The following is a 23,004-nucleotide window of genomic DNA, read 5'->3' as shown; positions in this document are numbered from 1 at the left end:
AGAAAATTTTCAATCTCTCTTTCTTTAGTTTTCTAATTTTATTTTAATACAAATCTTAGCGGAAGAACGATAAATCTCTCTTGCCTAATCTCTCCTCTCAACCTAATACGTCTTTGTTTTCGTTGCAAGATTTTTTTCCTTCGCCTGTACGTTTTCGCGCTTGTTCATCCTTGGCCCTGTCGCATCCACTTCCGCCTACACGTGTCCTTTCCTGGTCGGTCCGATCAGAACAGCACGGTCGACCAAGCGTGCACCATACGCACGTATACGCACGCGTGTGGAGAGCAATGTGGCGCCGGGGGGCGCCTTTTCACGGGCTGACGCAGGCAGGCACGCGTGCAAAGCGAGCAATAAGGTAATGGGGCGTAACCGAGGCGGCTTTGCCTCGCGGTGAAAGTTAGCACCGTGACGTTAATTGAGGAGCGCCTTATAGCGTCCGCCGCTCGAGCCGGATAGCGAACGCTCCGATTAGTCTAAACGCTAGAAATTACGACTTGCCTGTCGAGACAAGTCATTTGCTAAATTACTACACATGATAGATATCTGAAGATCTAGCTCGATTTTCAATTTAGATTTTCAGTGATATTTAAAAGATATAGTTGGAACGGCGACAACATTCAGGTTTGAAATTTTAAATCTTGGACTTTTGTAGTTTTTTCTGGGACTCTAAACGAAAGTCTGCGTTAACAAACAAAAATTTCTTTGACAAGTTTGATGATAATAATAGACTAATGAAATTCATTATTGAGCTGAGAGATATTAGATATTGTAAGTTAAGTACAAATGCAGATGAAATATTATTTTCTATAAATAAATTTGAAATTATTAATTAATTATTAGACGCATTTCTGAAACCAAAAATAAAAATTGGAGATTTTATCTAATTATTTTCTAAAATAATTATGTAAGAAAATTTAATCACGTATGCAACATATATAAATTTTATTAATCTTTGTCTTTTAATTTTTTAATAATATACGAAAGAGAAAGATAATCTATGGAATATAATTAAGCCTCCCTGCAATATTGATCTTCGAAAAAAGAGAAATCCTCGGAAAAAGAGAATTGAGGGAAATTATAATACTGAGGAGAGAAGCCTCGCCGAGATATATGTAAATATATCATGATTTCTTTCAATAAAGCAACTGACATTTTAATCCAATCGCAATTCATGATTTCATGGTAACGAGAAGGAATTCTGGCGCTCCTGAATCCTGCGGACGATTCCGGGGCGACCGGAATTTCGTTGTAATGAAAGTCGATTATCCGCCGTCGCGTTCTGGGTCAAGAAAGCATCGAATGCAACGCTCGTTAGAATAATGGAATGACAATTACGTCACCGCAACGTTGTATATGTAAAATGGGACTCTCGTACAAGATGATGTATTTTAATGTCGTCGTCGCAGTTCGTCGTTCGGCGATTTTTACAGTCGCAAAAATTCTCAAACGGGACTCGCGTGCAGACGTATAATGTGGGTCAGGACGCGTGCGTCAAATTACATGCGGTTACACGCCTTTTTTACGCCTAACCAGTCGAGGAAAATTACGACGATACCTAACGATATTTCTCAGATATCCGTACTTTCTAATCGATCCGCGAACGCGATCGAGTGTCGTGTTGATTAGTTACTCGAAAGGAACCAGTGTTTTCTTTTATTTGAAATGATCACCCTTTGGCACTTGAATGTATTTATGTATGTATATGCAGTCAATTATAAAGCATCCCCACATTGATATAAATGTTCTATATATCCAATGAAAAATAAATTAAACAATTGTTTCATTAAAAAATAATATTTATTTTTATCATATCTTACATATATATATTCGGAGATTCGAATTTTCTAAGATATCCGAATCTCGAATAGTAAAAGTCGAATCCAGATTCGGTCCTCAGATTCGGTTCCGGATTCGTAGCAAACTTATAGCGAATTCGGTTGAATGCATTAGTGCGAACTGAGTGAATATTAAAGCCATTATATACTTATCTGAGTGCAAAAGTGAAATACAAATGCTTCTCTTATTAGCTCTGAACATCTTTGTTATTATTATTTTAAGATTGAAAGTCTGTTCTAAACATTTATATTTATAAATAATATTAAATCTCATAGGACGTAATGCGAGAAACACAACGTAATAGAAACAAATGTTTTAAACGATCTAGCTGAATATTAAATGCTTGTATAATTCTGTGTGAATTTATATTTATATTTTTTTTAATTTTATTTTTCTTCAATTGTATATGTGAATTAAAATTCAATTTTTATTATTTAAAAAGTAACTTAAATGCTAAAATTTATTAAATACGTTGATGTTTTCTTTCTTTCTGGACATGAATCTAAATCTGAAGCCAAATTCAGATCCGAATCTGAATTTAGATCCGGATCCGAATAATTCGGATATCCGGATTACCCGAATAATACAGTTTTGAGTTCTCGGATCGGAATCGATTTCGGATATCCGAATACTTAGAATCCCTAGTACTTAGGACTAAGGCTGCATATAGGAGTAGAATTACCGAATTCCAACGTCATAGAGGATCTAGGACGCGCTTTTCAGCGATTCTCATTAGAGCGCGATAGGATTGCGAGGCGCGTAATCGAGAGCGTCCTGCTCCGAATGTGGATTGCGTACCGATTAGAGGAAAGGTCGCTACGCGAGTATCGCAACGTTGCGGGTTCATTAATAATTGCATCGGGATATATCGGCGAGCCGTTACTTCATAGAGGACGACATATGTATCGTCGGATAGGAGAGTGAGACACGCGGTACACCCTCGTTACGGTGCTCCCGAGACTTTCACATTCTGCCAACGGCGCGCACGATGCCCATAAATCCTTATTAGCGATTAGGCCATCCGAAATGTAATAACGATCCACCGTACGCCACCGGATTGTATCATTAGGCGATGATGGATGATTGCGTTGCGCAATTAACAATTACCGGCGCACGTCGAATGCCTGGAGTGCGCCATCGACCGAGTCCGATCCGCACATGAGACACCCGCTAATCGAGATAACGAAGTCATGACATTTCACAAGCTGCAAATTCAACAAAGTCTCTAGACGACGTGATTTTAAATCATTCAAATTTGAACGGCGTTATAAGCGATATTATCGTTATTCATGCATTATACACACGCTAGGGTACAGTGGGATTTGTTTCGATTGGAAAGTTGAGGACCAACTCCGATCTCGAGAACTTTTTAAACTTGCTTGTGTATCAATCAGCTTATTTCTATCCAATTACACGCTATGGAACATAAACTCGAAGCGAGTGTAGTTCGCTTTTCCTTCCAGTCGATTTGGCGATCATCGATCACTTCCGCCTGATCGAACCGCCACTTGGTTCCGAAAGTCGGACCCTCGGGCCCGAACGAGAAGTCCGTAATTCACTGGGTCCGATGAAAAACGTCCTCTTCCGCGCGATATGCGCACACCATACGAGCTCCCTGTGCACTCTCCGTTCCGTACTTTCGCCGTTAAATAATTCTGCCTCGCGAGCGACGTAATTTCTTTTTTATTATGAAATATCGTTCTTCCGTCGCACCGCGAATTACGAATATTAAAATGTGGATTAGAAGCTGAGAACGGGGTAAAAACGGAGAAAATGACGCGTGAAACTTTTCTGTCGGCGTTTTCGAGAAGCGCTAAACAGCTCGGTCCGTGTGCGCCGCGGAAATATAATTTAATGAACCGTAAACCCGCGCGCGCGGTGCCAGCACTTGCTCGTATGTCGAAATTACGTTTCTGGTTTCGTGCGTCGTAAAATTCACGATGCGCCTCTCGTTTCTCTAATTGATCGGGATCGTAAATCTCCCTTCGTCCCAGTTCACGAGAGCGGACGATTTTAATAAGATGTGAATTAAATAAAAGCGGGACGAGTAACGCGCAATGAAGCGGCCGCTTTATCTCGATTTATTTTACGGATGTGTGTCAGAATTTATTACGACTGGTAATAATCGTGTTAACTAAGATATATCATATTAAACGGTAACAAGGTAAAAGCCTATCGAGAGATTCTCTTACATCTGCAAGACGTAATAATTAATTGATACTTAAAATTTTACAGTAGCAGTTGCGCGAACAGGTTTTATATGTGTATATCTTGGTAAAGAAAAAGCGATTTAAATATATATTTTCTTGTGTCATCTTCAAATTACAATGGGTAACTAATCACCGCTAAAAGACACGACTTAATTGTTATCTGCTTTTTGCGATGTATTAGATAAATTGCCGGATCTATGTAGGTTCCACTTTAACGTACATTCTATCGTTCAGTGAAAGCAGAACATCCTACAGATACCTACATTAGTGGTTTTATGCAGTTGGATTTAGCATGCGAAACGTGATAAGTCGTTACATTATTTCGACCTTATTAATCTGATGGATTTTGATAAATCTCAGCTGTCTGCTTCCTGGCACGAGCCCGGCAAACTCTTAAATTATCAAATTTTAATTGAAGTTGCTACGCTGCTCCCGATTTCACTCAATATTGCTGCACTTCTCGCCACCTGCCGTACCGATCAACACTGGCAATCAAATCTCCGCGACACAAAAAGTTACAATCTCGCCTACGGCGTAATATTATTTTTCCCTCGTCATTTGTAGACCATCGATATTTTATGATCGCTTTATATATCTGTCAGGATTAAAAGGAGGCTATTAGACTTGCTCGTGTATCGTTTAGAAGAGAACCGCACAAGGCACGTTACGTAAATCGCAAACTAGAATCTTAATCGCGATTAGCTGCGATTTAAGGATCATTACTGCTGGATTTGCAAGCGAGTCAATGACGTTTCAATTTCTCCGGCCTGGCACGGACTTGAGCCCCTATTCTTGAAAAGTATCGCATACGGCGTAAAACTAGGGAAATACTATAGTATACTTTACGTATGCTATAATATTTTCCTTATAGTTTTTCGTGTACGTTTCTTTTCAAGAATAGGGCCCTGATCGCCAGAGATCCGTCGAATCTCGTTAATTTATCGCACTTGTTGATGGACAATTGGCAACTTAATGAGATTATTCGCCGGTAAAAGTTTCGTATAAACAAAGAACTTTCTCTGCTAATCCAATAACGTCATTATAATCGCATCATTATAATCACTGTAATCCTCCGAATTGCCTATTGAGTTAAATTGGCATTAAAAAAATAATAAATAAATAAATAAAATGCGTTTGTAAGTAGATTAACTGTGGCGAAAATTTCGTGTAATGATGACGCTCATCGAGTGTTCTTTAAACGAGCAAATCATTTTTCTGCTTATCTTTGTGACACCGTGCAAAAATCTATTTTATCTTCGATGCAGAATCATGGGTTTAGTTTCGCCGTCGCGTGACAGAGCACATTTTGAGAAATCAATTCTTAAAACGGATATTCACATGATTTCATTCTCAAAACTGAAGAGCAATTCTTTGAAAAGAAAAGTAGCTCGAAGGACTTGTTATTTACACAGAAAGAACACATTTGCTGAAGTATCTAAAAATTTAGCTGGATATAGATTTGTTGGACTGTCAAAATAATATACAGGACGCTCAAGCCGATTGCTAGAATATTAAAACTTTTTGTAACATTGCTCATCATGCTTAAATATTTCCCACATTATTATTTTATAGTCCAACAAAATTATTTTCAGAACTGTATCTAGCTAAATTTTTAGATACTTCAGCAAAATCGTTCTTTCCGTGCACAGTTTTTCACCGGATAAAGAATTGTTAATAATCAAGAGGACGCGATCACAACAGACAGATTTTACCGTGATATTTCACGTTGTCTAATTTGCTCGTGCCTAACTCATATGCGTTCTAATAAATTTTTTGCACCCCACGCGCGCACATAGATACATGTCTGTGCGCAACGTGCTTAAAGTCACGAACAAATTTATACGCGGCGATAATTTATCCTAGACCACGCGGCGCAACGTTTTAATAATGGCGCCACGACGAGAGCAGATTAATTGTAAGCCACGGCTGGAGAAACCTGCGCAATAAATAAGAGAGCGAATAAATAAATCCGTCCTGTAACACGTGCAAAGAGACAGATGCTGCCGTTGCAAAACCGTTGGATGGTTTTTCCGAAGCTCGACAATATTGCCGATTGTGTGCAATCGAACTATCGTGAATCAATATACACAATCAACGCACGGAAGGAAAAGGGTAGACGCGTTGAGCTGAGGAAAAGGTTCGCGAGGCTGGATTGCGTAGAGATGTCGACATTACTGAACAGTGCGCCCTGTCGCTACGAACTGTTATAATTACTAGCGATTGGTCGGCGACCAATGTATCGCAACAGTCGCTGGTTATTAATCATATATAATGAAGTCCAAGTCCGACAGTATGTAATCAATTAAAAGTTGTTTCGAAATATCTAGTGCACTCAGTGAAAACAGGATAGTCTTGGGAACTAATGTTTCTGAAGTTAAATACCTGCAGTTTAAATACCTGCAGTTAATTTTATTAAGTATATGACGTAACGCGTAATATCTGCAACGATAAATAGAAATCATTTAACGAAAGTTTTATGAACTATATTGATAGTTAGATGTTCAAATTGTTTATTAATTGTATGAATTATTAAATAAGAGTGAAATAGCGTAATAATTTAGATATAGTTCTCTTCAATTTGCTAGTTATTAATACTATTTTTTCCGAGTGTATTCTAATGCAACGATTCCACGAAAATAGCTAAGCCTAAGACTATCGCCGGTTTAACATTTAGTGATAAATTATAAACGATGGCTATATAAATAATCTCAACTTAGCGGAAAAGCAATGTATCCGCGTTATTTAACTATGAAATTGCAGCTGGATCACGTCACGTAAAAACAAAGAGTTGCAATGATTGACGGTAGATTCGCGATAGATTTGCATTCGAAGGAAGGAAAGAGAACGTAAGAAAAAAGATGAAAGGAAACGACGCAGTGAAGAGTATGGACACGAGATAACCGGCGCCAATGTTAATAATTTCACATTACAACCAACTGTCTAATCGTTTGTATCATTTAATCGTTCCAGCCTGCGAGCGACGGACACAAATTACGTTCGTACGCACAGGCCGGGAAAATCACGTTATGCGAAAAATCACGTTTACGAGACACATCAGCGTTAGATTTTACATGAAGAGACTCGAGGATATTTAATGAAATATGCAGTGTTTTTGCATCGAAATATTAAACAGAGTAATTTAATTAATTTTTTAAAGTCTAATTAAATTAAAAAGATTATAATCATGTAGTTGAAGTGCAAAAATAAGATGCGTGCATAATTAGCTAATTAATTGATTCTAAATACGAATGCAAAATTAGAACTTTAATTTTTCCGAATAATATTTATATATATCACTATTTTTTTTGTAACCAACGTTTAGTTATAATTTTTTAATTTCCATAAAATTTTTAATAATAATAAAAAATTTCATTATGTCACTAATATTGCTTTTTTTTAATAATATATTTAACAAAAACGTACGCTGCCAATTACATATTAAACCACTATTTTAATACGTTCTAATTTCTACAAGCTCAAGTATCATTACACGTAAGTTATGAAAAATCTTTTATGTAATCAAGGAGGTGATGTCTCTTCGCGTTTTACGCGTGAATACGTGGAGCATATTTGCACATACGTGTAAGCACACGCGTGTACGAGAAATCCAGTTTGCCGCAAGTTTTTGCAAAAACGTGTTAGTGTGCACGGACAGTGATTCCCGGACAACGTGACGCAATTATGCAATGAACTGGCCAACCCCTACTCTCCCTTCTCTTCTGCTTCCACCGTGACTGCCCTCTGTATGTTCTTGCATCGCCCTCGAGCATCGTCAATTGTATCGCTGACCTTGAAGCTCTTGAAGAGATCACACTCGTGGCCTTGCAGCTTCCAGCACCGTGCTCGCTTACTGCTCACGGATCACGTTCGGCATTCTTCGGAACGTGAGCCCGCCGGTTGCTTACATTGTTGCACCGTGAGTACAACTCTGTTCCAGTCTCAAGGAATGTTACCTCTGACGTTACGAAGAAGTCCTTGGGCTCCTCTTAATGAAACGAATCTCCGCGAAGTTCTATGACATTGTTGCTGAAATTTCCTATATCTTTTGATTCGAGAAATTTCTCGGATTCGAAGATTTTTAAATATAAAATCGGTTTAAAAATATTTTAGGTTTTAATAGATTAAATTTTTTTGTTAACAAACGCAACTTCATTGCATTAAAGAGGAATTAATCAAGTAGAAAAAAATAATGTGTAAATGATAATGAAAAAAAGAAAGAGAAAAGAAAGAGGCAGCCTCGCTTGTTGCAGCACCTGCCGCTCGTAACTCGTCTGACATCCAGACATCCTCATTGCCGAAAACAGAAGCCGTCTGCCAGAATCGGTCGGTTGTACCGGTATCTCATAACGGCTCGCGCCATGAAAACAGCGTTTTAAATTGCATGGTTGTATCGATGCCTCATTAACAACGGAACATCCAGAAGTTCAGGACAACTTCTGGATACGCTTCCGCATTTCTGGGAAGCGTGGCAAAAGAGGCATAAGTTCAAGAAAATAACATTCTTGGAAAGCGTCACGCTTCCGCTTCCGTTTTATCATCATTCGCATCATTAATATCGAATATTCTATCATTCAACTATCAATGTAATTCAGTAAAACCCCCTCGTGAAATTTTAGACACAAACTATTTATGATTAATGACAGTAAAGATTTTATCAATAATAATAAAAGAATAGAGGTATATTATATCGTGTTGAAATATAATTACGTCGAAAATAATAATCTTCTTTCCGCCAGTGATTAATATTTTATATATATTTTTTTATTTCTTTTGTCTGTAACTTCATTAAATTTATTTTAGATGATTATAATGATGTAATTTGTGATAGAATTATTTTAAATTTTGATATATGAAATACAATCAATGTTATAACTCTGTCTTTTACTTTTATTAGATTTTGGCGTTCGAATCTGTGATTTACTTTGATATAAATGAAGAATGTATTGTAATGTCAAATTTATAGCACGACAATCCTGCTTGGCTCGTAGTTATTTTTTAATAATTTCGTTTTTAAATTTTTGAGTTCATAATATATTGATTTCTTAATTTTAAATAAAATTCTGTTCTGATGCGAATAGAATTCTAAATTAACGCGAATTATAAATTATATAAAATTGGGCTTTATCGATATTGATGTTAAAAGATGGGCGCTTCTTCGTATATTATGATAATTATCATCATTATCAGAGGAGAAAACTATTTATTTCAAAAATAAAAATTTTTTTCAGTTCCGGTTTTCCGAAGCGCGGTGTATATGAGATATGGGTGAGTTTTCCGCTCTTGCGTACTATCGACTGCGGTCGTGTATGAAAGGAGGCGGGGTACTTAGAATCTCTGCGGTCTGCTACATCTATTTATAGCGTGCGCCGTACACTAATGCACACGCGTGCACGTGTGCAACCACATTGGTCGCCGTGCATAACGGGCTTTTATACGTTGCACTGGATATTCCTCTCGCGGACTCCAGGCAGAGCCTGCGCATTTCTTTCTTCTTCCCCCCCGTCTTATTCTCGCTCTTTCTCTCTCTTTTCGTTATTCATCTTCTCTCTTACCACACTTATGCACGCGCGCGGAACGCACGTGTATCGCGCACACACGCGCCACGCGTGTTCCCTTACTTTCTTCATCGTGTTAGACACGTCTTAGGACGACATAAGTTACGCGACTTCCCGAAGGCGTGCCAGAGATTTTAAGAAAAGTTGTGAAGAAGGATGGGCGATCGACGTAACTTTGGAATAAGAAGGCAAAGATACTGACATAACTTGTCAAGCACTTATATCTTACCGATTGTTATATTTTATTATTCTAGTAATAATTTTGTTATTATTGTTTATAATAATACACTCGATAATGTGCGCGCATGCGCCCACATACACACACACACACGAATTTGCTTATTCTCGAGTTTCACATAAGTAATAAATTATGAATTGCAAAAATCATCCACAGTCTGGCACTGTAGCCTTTTATCACCGTCGTCCAAGAGCATCAAAGCATTTTATGAATAGAATATTACACAGAATAGATACTCAATACATCATGCTTCATACAATGTAAAAATAATTGAGAAAAGATAACGACAGTATGATTCTGCTTCTTTTAATCTTTGCAACGATTGCATTCGTGTAAACAATTTATTAACGTGTGTGTGTACATTAAGGGTTAAGATTTAGAAACATTTTTTGACATTTTTAGGATTACTCTAAAAATATCTGTAACAATTTGTTTTTTAACAATAATTTTTCAAGTTTAATAATTGTTATTGAATTTGAAAAATTAATGTTAAAAAAACACGTCGTTATATGGATATTGGAGTAAGTAATCTCAAAAATGTCTTTTTTTAATGTTTTCAAATTTGGCCTGGAGTGTATGTATTTTCATGAATGGCATAGAAAAATCAACAAAAATTAATTATTAAGCGAAAGAGATTCTAATACCCCCTCTATCGCTATATTTACCAACTTTCTACTGTAAATACGTGGACATAGCTAGAGTTCCGAAGGTGGTATATTACGTCAGAAAGGAGATGAGAATATTTTGATAAATTATTTATTCCGGTATTTTTCCGAGATTTTATGAGAATTTATAATTTACATGAAATAAAAATAATTTTACGTTTTCAAATTGTTTTAATGCATATATTGCACATATGTTGAATGTTAGAATTAGCAATCATATATTTGATGATAGTACTTGATATCGTGGTGAGATTTGTTGGAATATTATTGCATACTGCACTCAGAGCATCAATCATGAAACCTTTTTTCTCTCGGATGAAAAGTGAAAAGTTAAAAACTTCTCCACTAACTTCAATGGTAAAAATTTTCACTTTTCACTTCCCATCCTAGTAATAAAGTTTCATGGATGGGTGCATTCAGTACTATGACCACTCACTGAACGCTCAGTGAGCTCTTATATTTATTTGGTCTATATTTTTGGATCTAACGGAATATGCCAATCAGATGCAAGAGCTTAGCGAGCGGTTGTAGTACTGAATACACCAATTGATATCCAGTTTTCCTTTATAAATTTTGCAACATTGTGCAGAATTTATAAAAGATACTTTTATTAAAGTCCCTATATTCTGCAAATTTTTTTCTTACTTTGGTAGCATTTCGGTCTTAGAGACAAAAAAAAGAGAGAAAAGATTTTAGAAATAGCGAATTCGATTAGATGCACTCGATTGGACACGAGCCACTCACAGCTCTTGTACAAAGGAAAGCCTCTAGACACCGGCTGCGGTGAGTGGCTCATGTTCAACGATACGTGTCAAATAATGCGCCTCCCTTAAATTCTTTAAAAATAAATAAAATTACATAATCTTAATTTATAAGCCCGGATCTACAATAGGTGTTTTAAGCTTTAAACTAAGAAATTAACCAATTACAATCGAATGCGAAAAAAATAATCGATTATGATTTGTTCATTTCTTATGGTTTAAGGCTTAAAAACCTATTGTAGATCCAGGCTAACACTTTTACGCTTTTTTAATCGCAGTAAATTAAATTTACATGTTGTTTTAAGCAAACAACCAACAAATAAACGTTAATACTGGATTTTTTTATAAATTCTTGTAAATTCTCGTACTATTGGTATATGGTAATGTTCTTTGGTACCTTCTCCGATTTTATTTTTACCGAGAATTTTTTAACTCTAGACATAGCGTATTACCCGTTGAAAACATTTGTGGACGTGACTACGTAGTTCAATGTACCTACATGTTTTATCCACGTAGAGGAGCTAGTGGACAGAGAGATATCTAAGGTCGGTATTCATAATCGATTCTTATTTCAAGACCGTCTTAAGTAACATCTTAAGGGGATCCTAAAGCCGCCTGTATTACCAACTAACTAAATCATATAATTTTTGTATAACAAATACTTTTTTCTCTTTCACAGATTCGAAAATCCTTTTCCAGGATTAAAGTATACGTATTAATACGTGTTTGTGAGGTGGAATTTATGCCGAAAACGATCAAAAATTTCAAAATTGATATATTTTTTACCATTTCTTAGTGTAACATGACGTCTCAAGCTGTCAAGTCGTGACGATATTTATTTGATACGAAAGTTTTGCAATCTGTACTTATGAAATAGTGATCCACAAACATGTAGTTTGCACGAACAAATAACGTCGAGTTCTTAGAAGCTTTATCTTTAGTCTTAGACGCTTTATCGCAACGAATTTGTTATACGAATTTGTTATACGAAAATTGACACGAATGTGCGATTGAATGTATCATAGGTTGCGTGAGATATTAGTGTGGTAGTATATAAAGACATGTCAGTGCGCTTAAAGTCACTAGATCTATAAAGTACCGCAAACTCCTATCCATTTTGACGCGAAACACGGTCATTTCGAATTTATGCATTTATATTACGTGCTTTATTTGGGAAAATGAAGTCGTTAAGTATGTAAATCAATGTTTTTTAGTTGTAATTAGTTTATTTATAAACAAAAGAATATGTACGAATGCTTAATTTATGTGTTCTTTAGTTTAATACGGATTTATTTGCTGTAGAAGTTTAGTGCATGAAAGTGCACGAAGGGACATGTAAGTACAGTTTAAAAGATGAACCACCAATCACCATGCTTAGAATCGTGTACTATGTGCACTTCGGCCATTTTGACGTAACTTTCTGAAATCAATTGCGCTACTTTATAGATCTAGTGACTTTAAGTGCGCTGAAAAAACAGCGACATTTAGTGACTTTGTCAGAGTTCGAGCTTTGCTTTAGGATCCCCTTAAGACGCTAATGCGGCCCTCTGATTGGTTCATGACTTCTTAAGACTGTACTTAAGATGGTTTTTGAATATAAGATCTGACTATGAGAATACCGGCCTATGTGTACCATGTGCACATTAAGAAATATGTAGCCACGAATATTTCCGGTGGGTAACACATCCTAGTCATTGATTTTTGTCTGTTATGTACATTTGATTCTATTCATATTGTGTATATAATTGCGTAACAATTTAACAATGCATTATAAAAATAATATATATAATTATAAAAATTAAAATAATTTAAGCTTAAAAAAAATATTAAAAAAGCGTAAAGTTGATTTAAATAATTTTTCTAAGCAAAACATAAACCAAATAAAATGTAATAGAAAAAAGACTAAATATAATATTATTGTCTACTTTATTAGAAATAGACATACAAGCAGTTCTAATTTTTTAGTTTCGTTTTGACCGAATATAATTACGATAAAAAAATCTTGATTTTTTTTCTAATCGTTGATATATGATTATATCTTAATTGTGTAGAAGAATTATATTATAGAAGACAATATTGGATATACTTACTACAGATAAAAAGACTTTTAGATATATTTGCTAAAAAAAAATACGTTTAACTCGAATCATTGTTATATTATTATAACATATATAGGGTAAGGTTGCCGAAATCACATCACTTTTTACTTAAAGGCTCATAACTCAGAAATTATGAAGAATGTTCTTAAGTTTTTTACAGCATAATAAACTGTACTCTTTTCCCTTTCTTATGTAATTTTTTCATAATTTTTTTGCGCTATTATAACGTTTAAAATCAGGATTTTTTTCAGTATGATGCGATTTAGGCAACGAATTTCCTCGTTGCCTAAATCGCACCACACCAATATTTCTGATTTAAAACATTATGATAATGTAAAAAATTTAAAAATTACGTAAGAAAAGGAAAAAATTGTATCTTATTATGCTGTTAAAAATTTAAGAATATATTTTTCGTAATTTCTGAAACACATAATAATTTCAAGAAGTAATTTAAGGAGTTTCTACGTGAAACAAAATTAACTCTTCGTAGATTTACAATATACATTTTTACATAATAATGAATCGAATAAAAATGTAAAAAATGGAAAAATACTAGGTAACGTACGATTTAAGAAGTTAGATTATGGTGTGATTTAGGAAACTAGAGCATTTTTTGAACTTTTATTTATTTTATCTATAAAAAAATGTAAAGCAAACTTTAATCCTATTAATTTAATTTTAATAATATTCTAATCACTACGAATGGTCAAGACTTAGGTTATTTAACTTATATTTTCTGTAATTCTGCTATGAAATACGTTGAAAAATAGCAACGCTATCACGATTTTTTTATTTATGTAAATAACAACGCTCTTGTTGCACTTCATGTCATGAGTATAATAGAGTAGCATTACAGTATCATGTAAATCTTAAATAACCCGTAAGAAAATATATAAATACAATAATTGAATTTTTAAGTAAGGTAGTGCGATTTAAGAGTCGGTGCGATTTCGTCAACTTTACCCTAATAGATTTTAATATAAAATATATTGTGATTAATATGAAATATATTATAGGAAACATATAAATATATTGCTGAATGTAGAATGTACTCGTGTATAGATTTTTTATTCTTACAACACACAATTGTACAATAACTTACAACAATATTTAACTCAGTACATATATACATGTTCATGTCTAGACATGAATAGCGAATAAAGTATTAAGAATACTTTTTTTTCGATTTGTAAGCATGGAGAGGACGTCGCATTTAATTACATATTTTTCATTCTTAATTAGTATAAATCATATGTTTTTTTGTATGTGTACGCACATATGAGTATTTAACGCACGTATATCTGAGTATTTAACAGAACAATTAAACAGTTCCATACTGTAAAGAGCAGAAAAATTAAAGCTCAAATCATTCTTAAGCGAAATCATCAAGCACACATTACTGCAAAATGTAATATTATTTTTCGATGAGTCGTTTAATTTGATGATCCTCTTCGGCTAAGATTTAAAAAATTGTCAGCTCTATAATTTAGTTTAAGAGATTTTCCCACATAATTCATCATGTGGCAAAAATTATCCAATTAAGTTCTAATGTGTTAAAATCTATTTGCGAAAATATGTGGCAACTTATCTATGTGAAAATCGGGTGACATAACATTAACGATTATCATGCGAGATTTATAGTTTCTCTCCGCTAAGATTGAGCACATTGTAATACGAGTGATCCGGAAATCTGTCGAGCTCAATATAATCCGTCTCATCAAGCAGCAGGCCTTCGGTCAGGCTAACGAGCTCGGCAAAGGATGGTCTGCACGCCGGATCCTTGTCCCAGCAATAATACATGATATTATAAAGCTCCCTTTTACAGTGCTCAGGTCTGTCTAATCTGTAACCCTCTTTGATCTTTCGCATTACCTAGAAAAATATTTCGATGTAATATATACAGTTACTTTTTATAATTGATTTAATTCTTCTAATTTAATTTAATAAAAAACAATTAGTTTAGTTTAAATTTATCTTAAATTTTGTTAATTTCGTTCAAATATTGATTTGATATTTTTATTTTAATTGTTTTAAATTTAATTAAATTTTATCCAATTTAATTTAATTTTATACATTTATTTTTAATTGAATCATTAAATTATTATAGATAAAATATTCATATGCACAATAACATTATTTTAAACTGAATTCAATTGATTAAATCAGAGAACAAAATAAAAACATTAAATTAAGTTAATTAATAAATTTAAATAAAAATTAATTCAAGTAAGTATAAATTATACAATGTTTTAAATAGAATAAATATATTAATAATTACATACAGAAATGTATAATCATAAATGGAACAATTACATTTATGATTATATATATATTTGTATATATGTTATTATTAATATATTTATTTTATCAATAATGTTCTTTGTATTTGTTTGGTTTTGGCATTGAATTAATCTTTATTCGAATTTGTTATTACAATATAGAGTTGGTGCTTAGATTTGTGTAAAACCAATTAAATTAACAAAATTAATAAAGAAGATTATAATACGAGTATATTATACGCTGCACTTGGCTTAGCGCCGAGACACTACCGTGTCTTCAGATATATTGATACCTCTGCGGCAGCGAGTCCAGGATACGGTGTTGATCCTAATGTTACAATCTCCCAGATGAGGACGCCGAAGCTCCAAATATCCGACTTAACGGAGAATATGTTATCATATAAACTCTCAGGTGCCATCCACCTAATCGGTAATCTACCTTCCGATTTTCTCTCATAAATCTGATTAGCCGCTACGTCTCTGGCAAAACCGAAGTCCGCTACTTTGCACGCGCGGTTTTCGTCGATTAGGATGTTTCTGGCGGCTAAATCCCTGTGGATGATACCTTTTGATGCCAAATATTCCATACCTTTGGCGATCTATAAATAATAAATTTAATTAGTTAAGAAAATGGGTGAATAACGAGCATAAAAATACAATCAAAGACAAATAATTTATTAAGACATTAATATATCAATGAAAAGATAGAAAGTTTTTACAACTTTTAATATATGATATATTAATATATGATATATGGTATAGATTAAAAATTATAAAAACTTTCCATCTTTTCGTTGATATATTAATGTCTTAATAAATTATTTGTCTTTGATTGTATTTTTATGTTCGTTGTTGACCTATCTTCTTAACTAATTGTTGTTCAGATTCGAGCAGGTTATTTATATATTTTTGTTAATAAATTCAAATTTATTTTATTAGCTGTGTTGTATTCTTACATTAGTTAAAGATTTACAATTCGATCACTTACTTGATACACAAATCCAGTAAGATCCCTTGAGGTCAATCCGGCACCTCCATGATTTCTCTCTTCTCTGGAGGCTCTGAGGAAACTCTGCAGCTTGCCGCCACTAACATACTCCAGAATGACGAACATGGGTTCCCGTTCAGTGCAGCATCCTAGAAGCCGTACAACATTGGGATGAGGATCTAAATTCTTCATGACACGTAGCTCCTGCGCGAGATCCAATCGTTCTCTCTCGGCGGCATTCTCTTTCAGAGTCTTTACCGCCACGATTGTGGGGCCAGATTTGCCATTGATATCTAGGGCCTCGCATTTCCATACCTGACCAAAACAACCTTCGCCAAGGATATTGAAGACCTAACAATAATTAACTAATTAATTAAACGGGAATGTCTTATTTAATTAGTTAGAACTTAGCTTAAATAATTACTTGGGACTATAAACTTGGAATATATTATTTGGAAATTTATTTATTTAATACATTTATGAATTCATGAAATAATTAAATTTAATTGTCTAGTTATGTAATTTAGCCGTTTAATAACTTTAAGGGCCCTTCTTGGTCTAAAATTTTCAAAAAAATCGGTTTTTTTTCATAAATCGATATATTAAAGTGTTTAGAGTAAGATTTTAAGGTGTCTAGAATAAGGTAGAAGCTCAATTTATTTTATGTTACTTTAAATATATTATTAAACTTTAAACGCGTTTTTCTCGGAACCATATATGTTTTTGAAGTCGTTGTACAAAACTTCCACACTAATAATCCGATTGACTTGAATTTTGGTATACTTATTTAAATTAAATCGCTACTGCATGAACTAAGGATTTTATGATAACTTGAATAGTTTTTTTAATAAACAACGAGAAAGCACAGAAATTTCAGCGAAAAAACAACATTTTTTTTTACAACATTGTCATATGATGAACAATTATTATTTTTCATTTTCCTTAGTCATGCAGTTAAGAAATCATTATTAATGGTAAAACATTTTGATTTTCTATTCTAGCTCTATTGGACACTAAATTTTTTACAACGGCGGAGACCCCGGAAATTTTGACATCACTGCACTACACCTGGATACCGTCTATATTAAATATAATATTTAAGAAATAAATACGTGGCACTTACGTTAACATGTCAAGAAAAAAATCTCAAACTATCACACACTTTGATTTCACCGTTTATCTACGACCCACTTTTGAAAAACACTCAATTTTACATCCTATAGACAGAGAAGGACCCTTAATAATGTAGCGATATTCATGGAATTAATTAATTATTAACTTTGTGATCAATTAATTATCAAGTATAGAGTGATGATCACACCTTTAATCTATGCCTGGGAAATTCCCATTTATCCTCTTGTTTATTCTGAATACCTGCTTGGAATTCCTTCTCCCATGGTTGGTAACGATTGTTACGAGTCTTTGGACCTCGCCATCTCTTCAGGACGAGAGAAGGCTCGTCTGATAGATTAGAAACGCTGACTGATGTTTGTCCCTTCTGAAAATCCGATTCAGTTTTATTAAATATCTTGTTTAAAATTTGTGTAAAAATTAACTTATTTTTATTTTTATAAAAAAGGTTATATCTTCCTTTTTTAAAATCAATCTTATTTCGAGTACCATGTTCACCTTGGATTTGCGGCTACTGCAAAATCTACTTCTCAAGGACCAGGCACCCAGACCAAGACCTACAACAAGGGCGCATCCAGCTGCTATTGGTACCAGCGTCATCGCCATATCTTGCGAAGGCGGCGCAGCGGAAGGTGCAACCTTCGAGCTTAATGCAGGAGTTTCCACTTCGTTTATCTGGACGCTTTCTTCTGTATTGACAGTATTGACAGTACTTATGGTATTGCCGTTGACGTTACTGTCATTCTCCTTAGGTTTTATTCTCTCCAACTCAAGTTTCGTAGTTTCAGGATGGTATTGTTTCGGTGGTAAAGGGGGTAAAGGTGAGGGGAAGGACGATAGACCGAGGAACGGTGGTCGTATTCGACTACCAGAATTAGATTGATTTGAATATGGTATCCTGTCAAAAAGTTAAATCAGGAAGAATTCTTTAGATACAAAAAATCTAATCTGTTTTGTGTGTGTATGTGCGTGCGCGCGCGCCAATTAAATTTGTTTCAAATAAAATTGCTCTGTAATTTAGTAGTGCGCACAGAGAAAAAGATTCGAGAGTTATATTTACATTTGTTTCATTGAAACAAATCTAATTTTAAATGAAACATATTTTGTTTAGTCAAAAAAATTTAGTTTTTAATGAAAGTAATCACATTTTTAATTTAAACATCCATTTGGTTGGACTATTCCAATGCATAAATTTGTTTGATTTAAAGAAATCTTTTCTCTGTGTGCAATTACATACTTTCTAAGTTTAATGTTTTTAACTTTTATTTCTTAATTTAATATTTATATCATATTTATATGTAAATGTATTTATATAAAATGATATTGATATATCTCTTATAATATACATATATGCATAAACAGTGGGTATTTCGTCGACTGAATGATCTATTGAATTGATATCTTGACATAAGAAATATAGGTTCTTTATAACAAGTATAACTTCTTACATTCTGCAATTTTTTCATTCATGCAGTGTCCATTATCGTTAACGAAGTGGAGCATGAATAATAGAACGATCACCGCTGAATTCCCTTAAGGTCGCGTGCTATTCCTTGCCATTTATGGAAAAAACTACTATTTTGCAAGCTCGTTTAATTTAACATAGTTTTTATTAAAATGTTAATTATTAAAATTTTTTCTAAATACAATGAGAGAATAAATTTTTATCAAATTAGAATAAATTATATAATTACAGCGCAAGTTTAATTATTTTAAAATAAGTTTTATTTTTTAAAGAAATAATTTAATTGTTAATCTTAAAAATACGGAATATATTTTTTAAATTGAGAAGTTCCATATTAATAAATATAAAAGGGAAACTTTCATGAATATTCTGACTATACGATGCAAAGAATTATTTGAAAATGATATAGTAAAAATGTAACATATACGAAGACGTTGGGTTCTTGCATATTATTAAATCACATTTCTAAATTATCATTTGACCGAAATTCATAAATGATTTTAAAATAACATGTTTATTATTAATTTTTTTCTAAAGCTCAAAAATATTAATATATTTAGAAATTAATATTTTTTTTTACATATATTTCATATTAGAACAATACTTGCTTATTTATCCTTAAAAAATCTAAAATCTTTTAGAATTTTACCTTCAATGTCAATGTAAATTAACTGATATAACTCTAGAATATTTCTACATATGTACATATGTTCCTTCTTCGAAATCTAGCATTTACATTTTGCATTGTGTGTGTGTGTGTGTGTGCATGTTTTTTTTTTTAATAAACACGATAGATTACATTGACCTATCAAAAATATCAACGCGCATAAGCGTGGGAGCGTGTATGTGTATGAGATCACGCACCTTATCCTTGCCCGATTCGTTGTCGATTCGTCCTCGATGTTGACGAGAACCTCACTCTTCGCTGTGAGTTGACCGTCGGAAACGGTCACATAGAATAACAGGTTCTGGCCTGCCTGAAAAGAAGAATGAGCAAGAAGCGTAATTCAAGCGCTTTGACATTTGAGCATTCGCGATCGCCATATGTAGACACACTGTGCCGTCAATATTGAAAAGATACACTATACCTTTCTTTGTAATACATTTTTTCAATAATTCCTATTTTAGTTCAACTTGTGCAATTTTTGCGTACCTATGTATGAAATATGTATGTGTATCGAAATACATCTACACTCTCTAAAAGTGAATTGGTGTATTATCATTGACTTCAGTGCTACACTTATAACTGATGTGTAATCAGTAATAATACACTAATTCATTTTTAGAGAGTATATACATATATTTATTTATTTAGCCATTTTTGTATTGAATACTATGCAGTATAACATTTAAAGTAATAGTGAAACATTTAAAACATGAATCTTTATAATTATTAAATAATTAGTATAAATTTAATTAGCCAATTAATACAAAAATACATACAATTTATTTCATAAATTATATTTTTACAACCAAAAAAAAAGTTAAATATACTTTAAATTATATCATAATTAATTATGAACATCAATCTATATATTTTCATCAAAATTTCGTATTTTCGTATAAATTATATTATTAAATTATTCAAAGCAGAAATTTTTATTTGAAATGAAAAGTTTTGACAATTGACAATTGGCAAAAATACTCACTCTTCCTTTGAGAGTTTCATTGAGAAAAATTATGCCGGTCCTATTGTCGATGAAGAAGGGTAATGGTGACTGAGGTCTGTTGTCCCCGTTATAATTGTGTGGTTCCAGACCATAAGTCAACTTATCCTGCTCGTTGTCCTCGGCGCGAACCCTGGTTATGACATTTCCTACCGGCTCGGTTTCCGAAAGTTTCCAGTTTCGATAATCCAGCCCTATTATGGGCGGTGTATTATCGCTCAATTGGCTCCCTACAAGTAAAATAATTTGCCACTGACGACTTTCGTAGAACTAACAAATTTTTTGGTGTTTCAATATTCTAAAACTTTACAAGTAAGTTTAAAAATCAATTAAGAGAAACAATCCTATTTTCGGTCAAAGCGAACCTTGGATTATTTCTCTTAATTAATTTATTCTCATCAGTCTAAATTCTAAATTATAAATGTTTAAAAATTAAAATTTTTGAAAATCTCTGTGATTTTGAAATTAAAAAAAAATTTTAAATCTTAAGCTTTTAGATTATTAAGATTACAGTATTTTTTTATCTCCTTAATCTCTTTTCTCTTCGTTGTTCTTCTTGGTTTTTGTGCATAAATAAACCGTATTAAAAAATTTTAATGTTACTGTCTTAAATTATCAAAGTTCTTCGTTTAACTTGTAATTACGATGATTGGAATCTCCGATTGAAGTATTTACAGCATTAGAATTCAGTCCGCTGGCAATTAATAATTCGTCACGGAAGGTTGACAACGCGACTGAAATACCGTTCAAATCGGCTTCGATTCCTCGCAACCGCGAGTGCGTTTTGAGCACAAGCGACGAGCTTGCTGTTTTACGCTCGAGTTCTAATTAGCCCCGAGTTTACCAAACGATAATGAGAGAGAACAGTAGGTGGAAATGCGCGCGCACCTAGAGATCGGCCTTGATATGCATTCCTTCTTGGATTTCGAGTTCATATCGCCAAGTAGACTGTGAACCTCCACGAGTTTTGCGCATTTTTGACTGTTCCTTATATGCAACCTCCGTTTTATGCATAAATCTCTTTAGCATTCTATGATCTTTCATATTATTTATTATTACAACATATCTCTTTTGGCTAATTATATAATTGCTGAAGTGCAGTAGAAAGGAAGTAATAAAGAAATTTTTTTTAATAGAAAAATATTAAAGTTGTTGGAAAGGAAATTCAGGTAGAGAGCGATTATTACAGACGTTTGTTAAAGACTTTCTTTGGAGACATGTAATTTCTCATATTGTTCTCATCGTGTAATTACTAATTCCCGCTAAATTGCTTATACCATTTCCGTATCATAGCTTCTCGTGTAAGAAAAGCGAATAACTGGATCTCGCGGCGGTTCTATACACCTGACTGCGCGTCTCCGACGAATAATCGTGCCGTGATTTCGCGGTAACCACACATCAACGATTCTCGACCTCTCTTATTAAGAATGATCAACTCGGCGAGTTATGCTTGGAATAGAAAGTCACGGCGAGTGGTCGCATGAAGAGCGTTATGATACCGTCCGACCGATCTGATATGGCGCGAAAGGCGCGCATATATATGCTAGAAATAGAAAGTGCATCATGCACGTTTGCAATTCACAAAATTCAGATTTACTTTGACCGAGTAGTGATAATGAACTCTTCTCGCGAATTTAATTGCGCATCTTGCACGCGCTTTTTTCGTTGCGTGCTCGCTTCCTTTTCACGAACATGAATTGCACGTTATTTGCATCGTTTTGTCATTTGACTTTTCTGATAAATTCTAAAGTTGTTCATAAAAATAAGATTAGATTTTTATTCACATATAAAAAAGAGGGAAATAAATTAAAGTTAGAAAAACCAAGGACTCGATAAAGTTTCTTCTTGAAATAAGAAATTAAATAGGAATCCGTCATTATTAAAAGTATGGCATTATTTTATCCATTCTAAAAAAACCTAGGGGTTTTACCCGCTTAAAAAAATCCGAAATTTGTGGATTTTTTGGGGTTTTATTGGGATTGTATAAGAAAAATCAATTTGTTAATCAGAAACGTATAAAAGGAACGTATTTATAAATATTTAATGAATATAGGTATACTAAACTAACTAGACTGATATAATTTTAACATATCATATCAATTTTAATATA

General features: G+C 33.6%; 1 protein-coding gene across 1 annotated transcript in view; it reads right to left on the bottom strand.

The window, feature by feature from the left end:
• Positions 1-14,421: 14,421 nt before the first annotated feature.
• The window catches only part of Cad96Ca (tyrosine kinase receptor Cad96Ca), a 21,401-nt gene continuing 12,818 nt past the window's right edge, over positions 14,422-23,004 (bottom strand). Inside the window, exons 3-9 of the mRNA XM_018447715.1 lie at positions 20,877-21,124; positions 20,092-20,204; positions 18,261-18,660; positions 17,953-18,129; positions 16,632-16,982; positions 15,937-16,242; positions 14,422-15,236 (exon numbers count right to left, since the gene is read on the bottom strand). Coding sequence (XP_018303217.1) covers positions 15,000-15,236; positions 15,937-16,242; positions 16,632-16,982; positions 17,953-18,129; positions 18,261-18,660; positions 20,092-20,204; positions 20,877-21,124 — 1,832 coding nt within the window. The 3' untranslated portion in view covers positions 14,422-14,999. The remainder of the gene's footprint in view (positions 15,237-15,936; positions 16,243-16,631; positions 16,983-17,952; positions 18,130-18,260; positions 18,661-20,091; positions 20,205-20,876; positions 21,125-23,004) is intronic.

The sequence above is a fragment of the Mycetomoellerius zeteki genome, unplaced genomic scaffold (assembly GCF_001594055.1).
Source record: "Mycetomoellerius zeteki isolate Tzet28-1 unplaced genomic scaffold, Tzet1.0 scaffold210, whole genome shotgun sequence".
NCBI lineage: Eukaryota > Metazoa > Arthropoda > Insecta > Hymenoptera > Formicidae > Mycetomoellerius > Mycetomoellerius zeteki.
The sequence above is the reverse complement of the archived record's forward strand: the minus strand, read 5'-3'. Positions and strand labels throughout refer to the sequence as shown.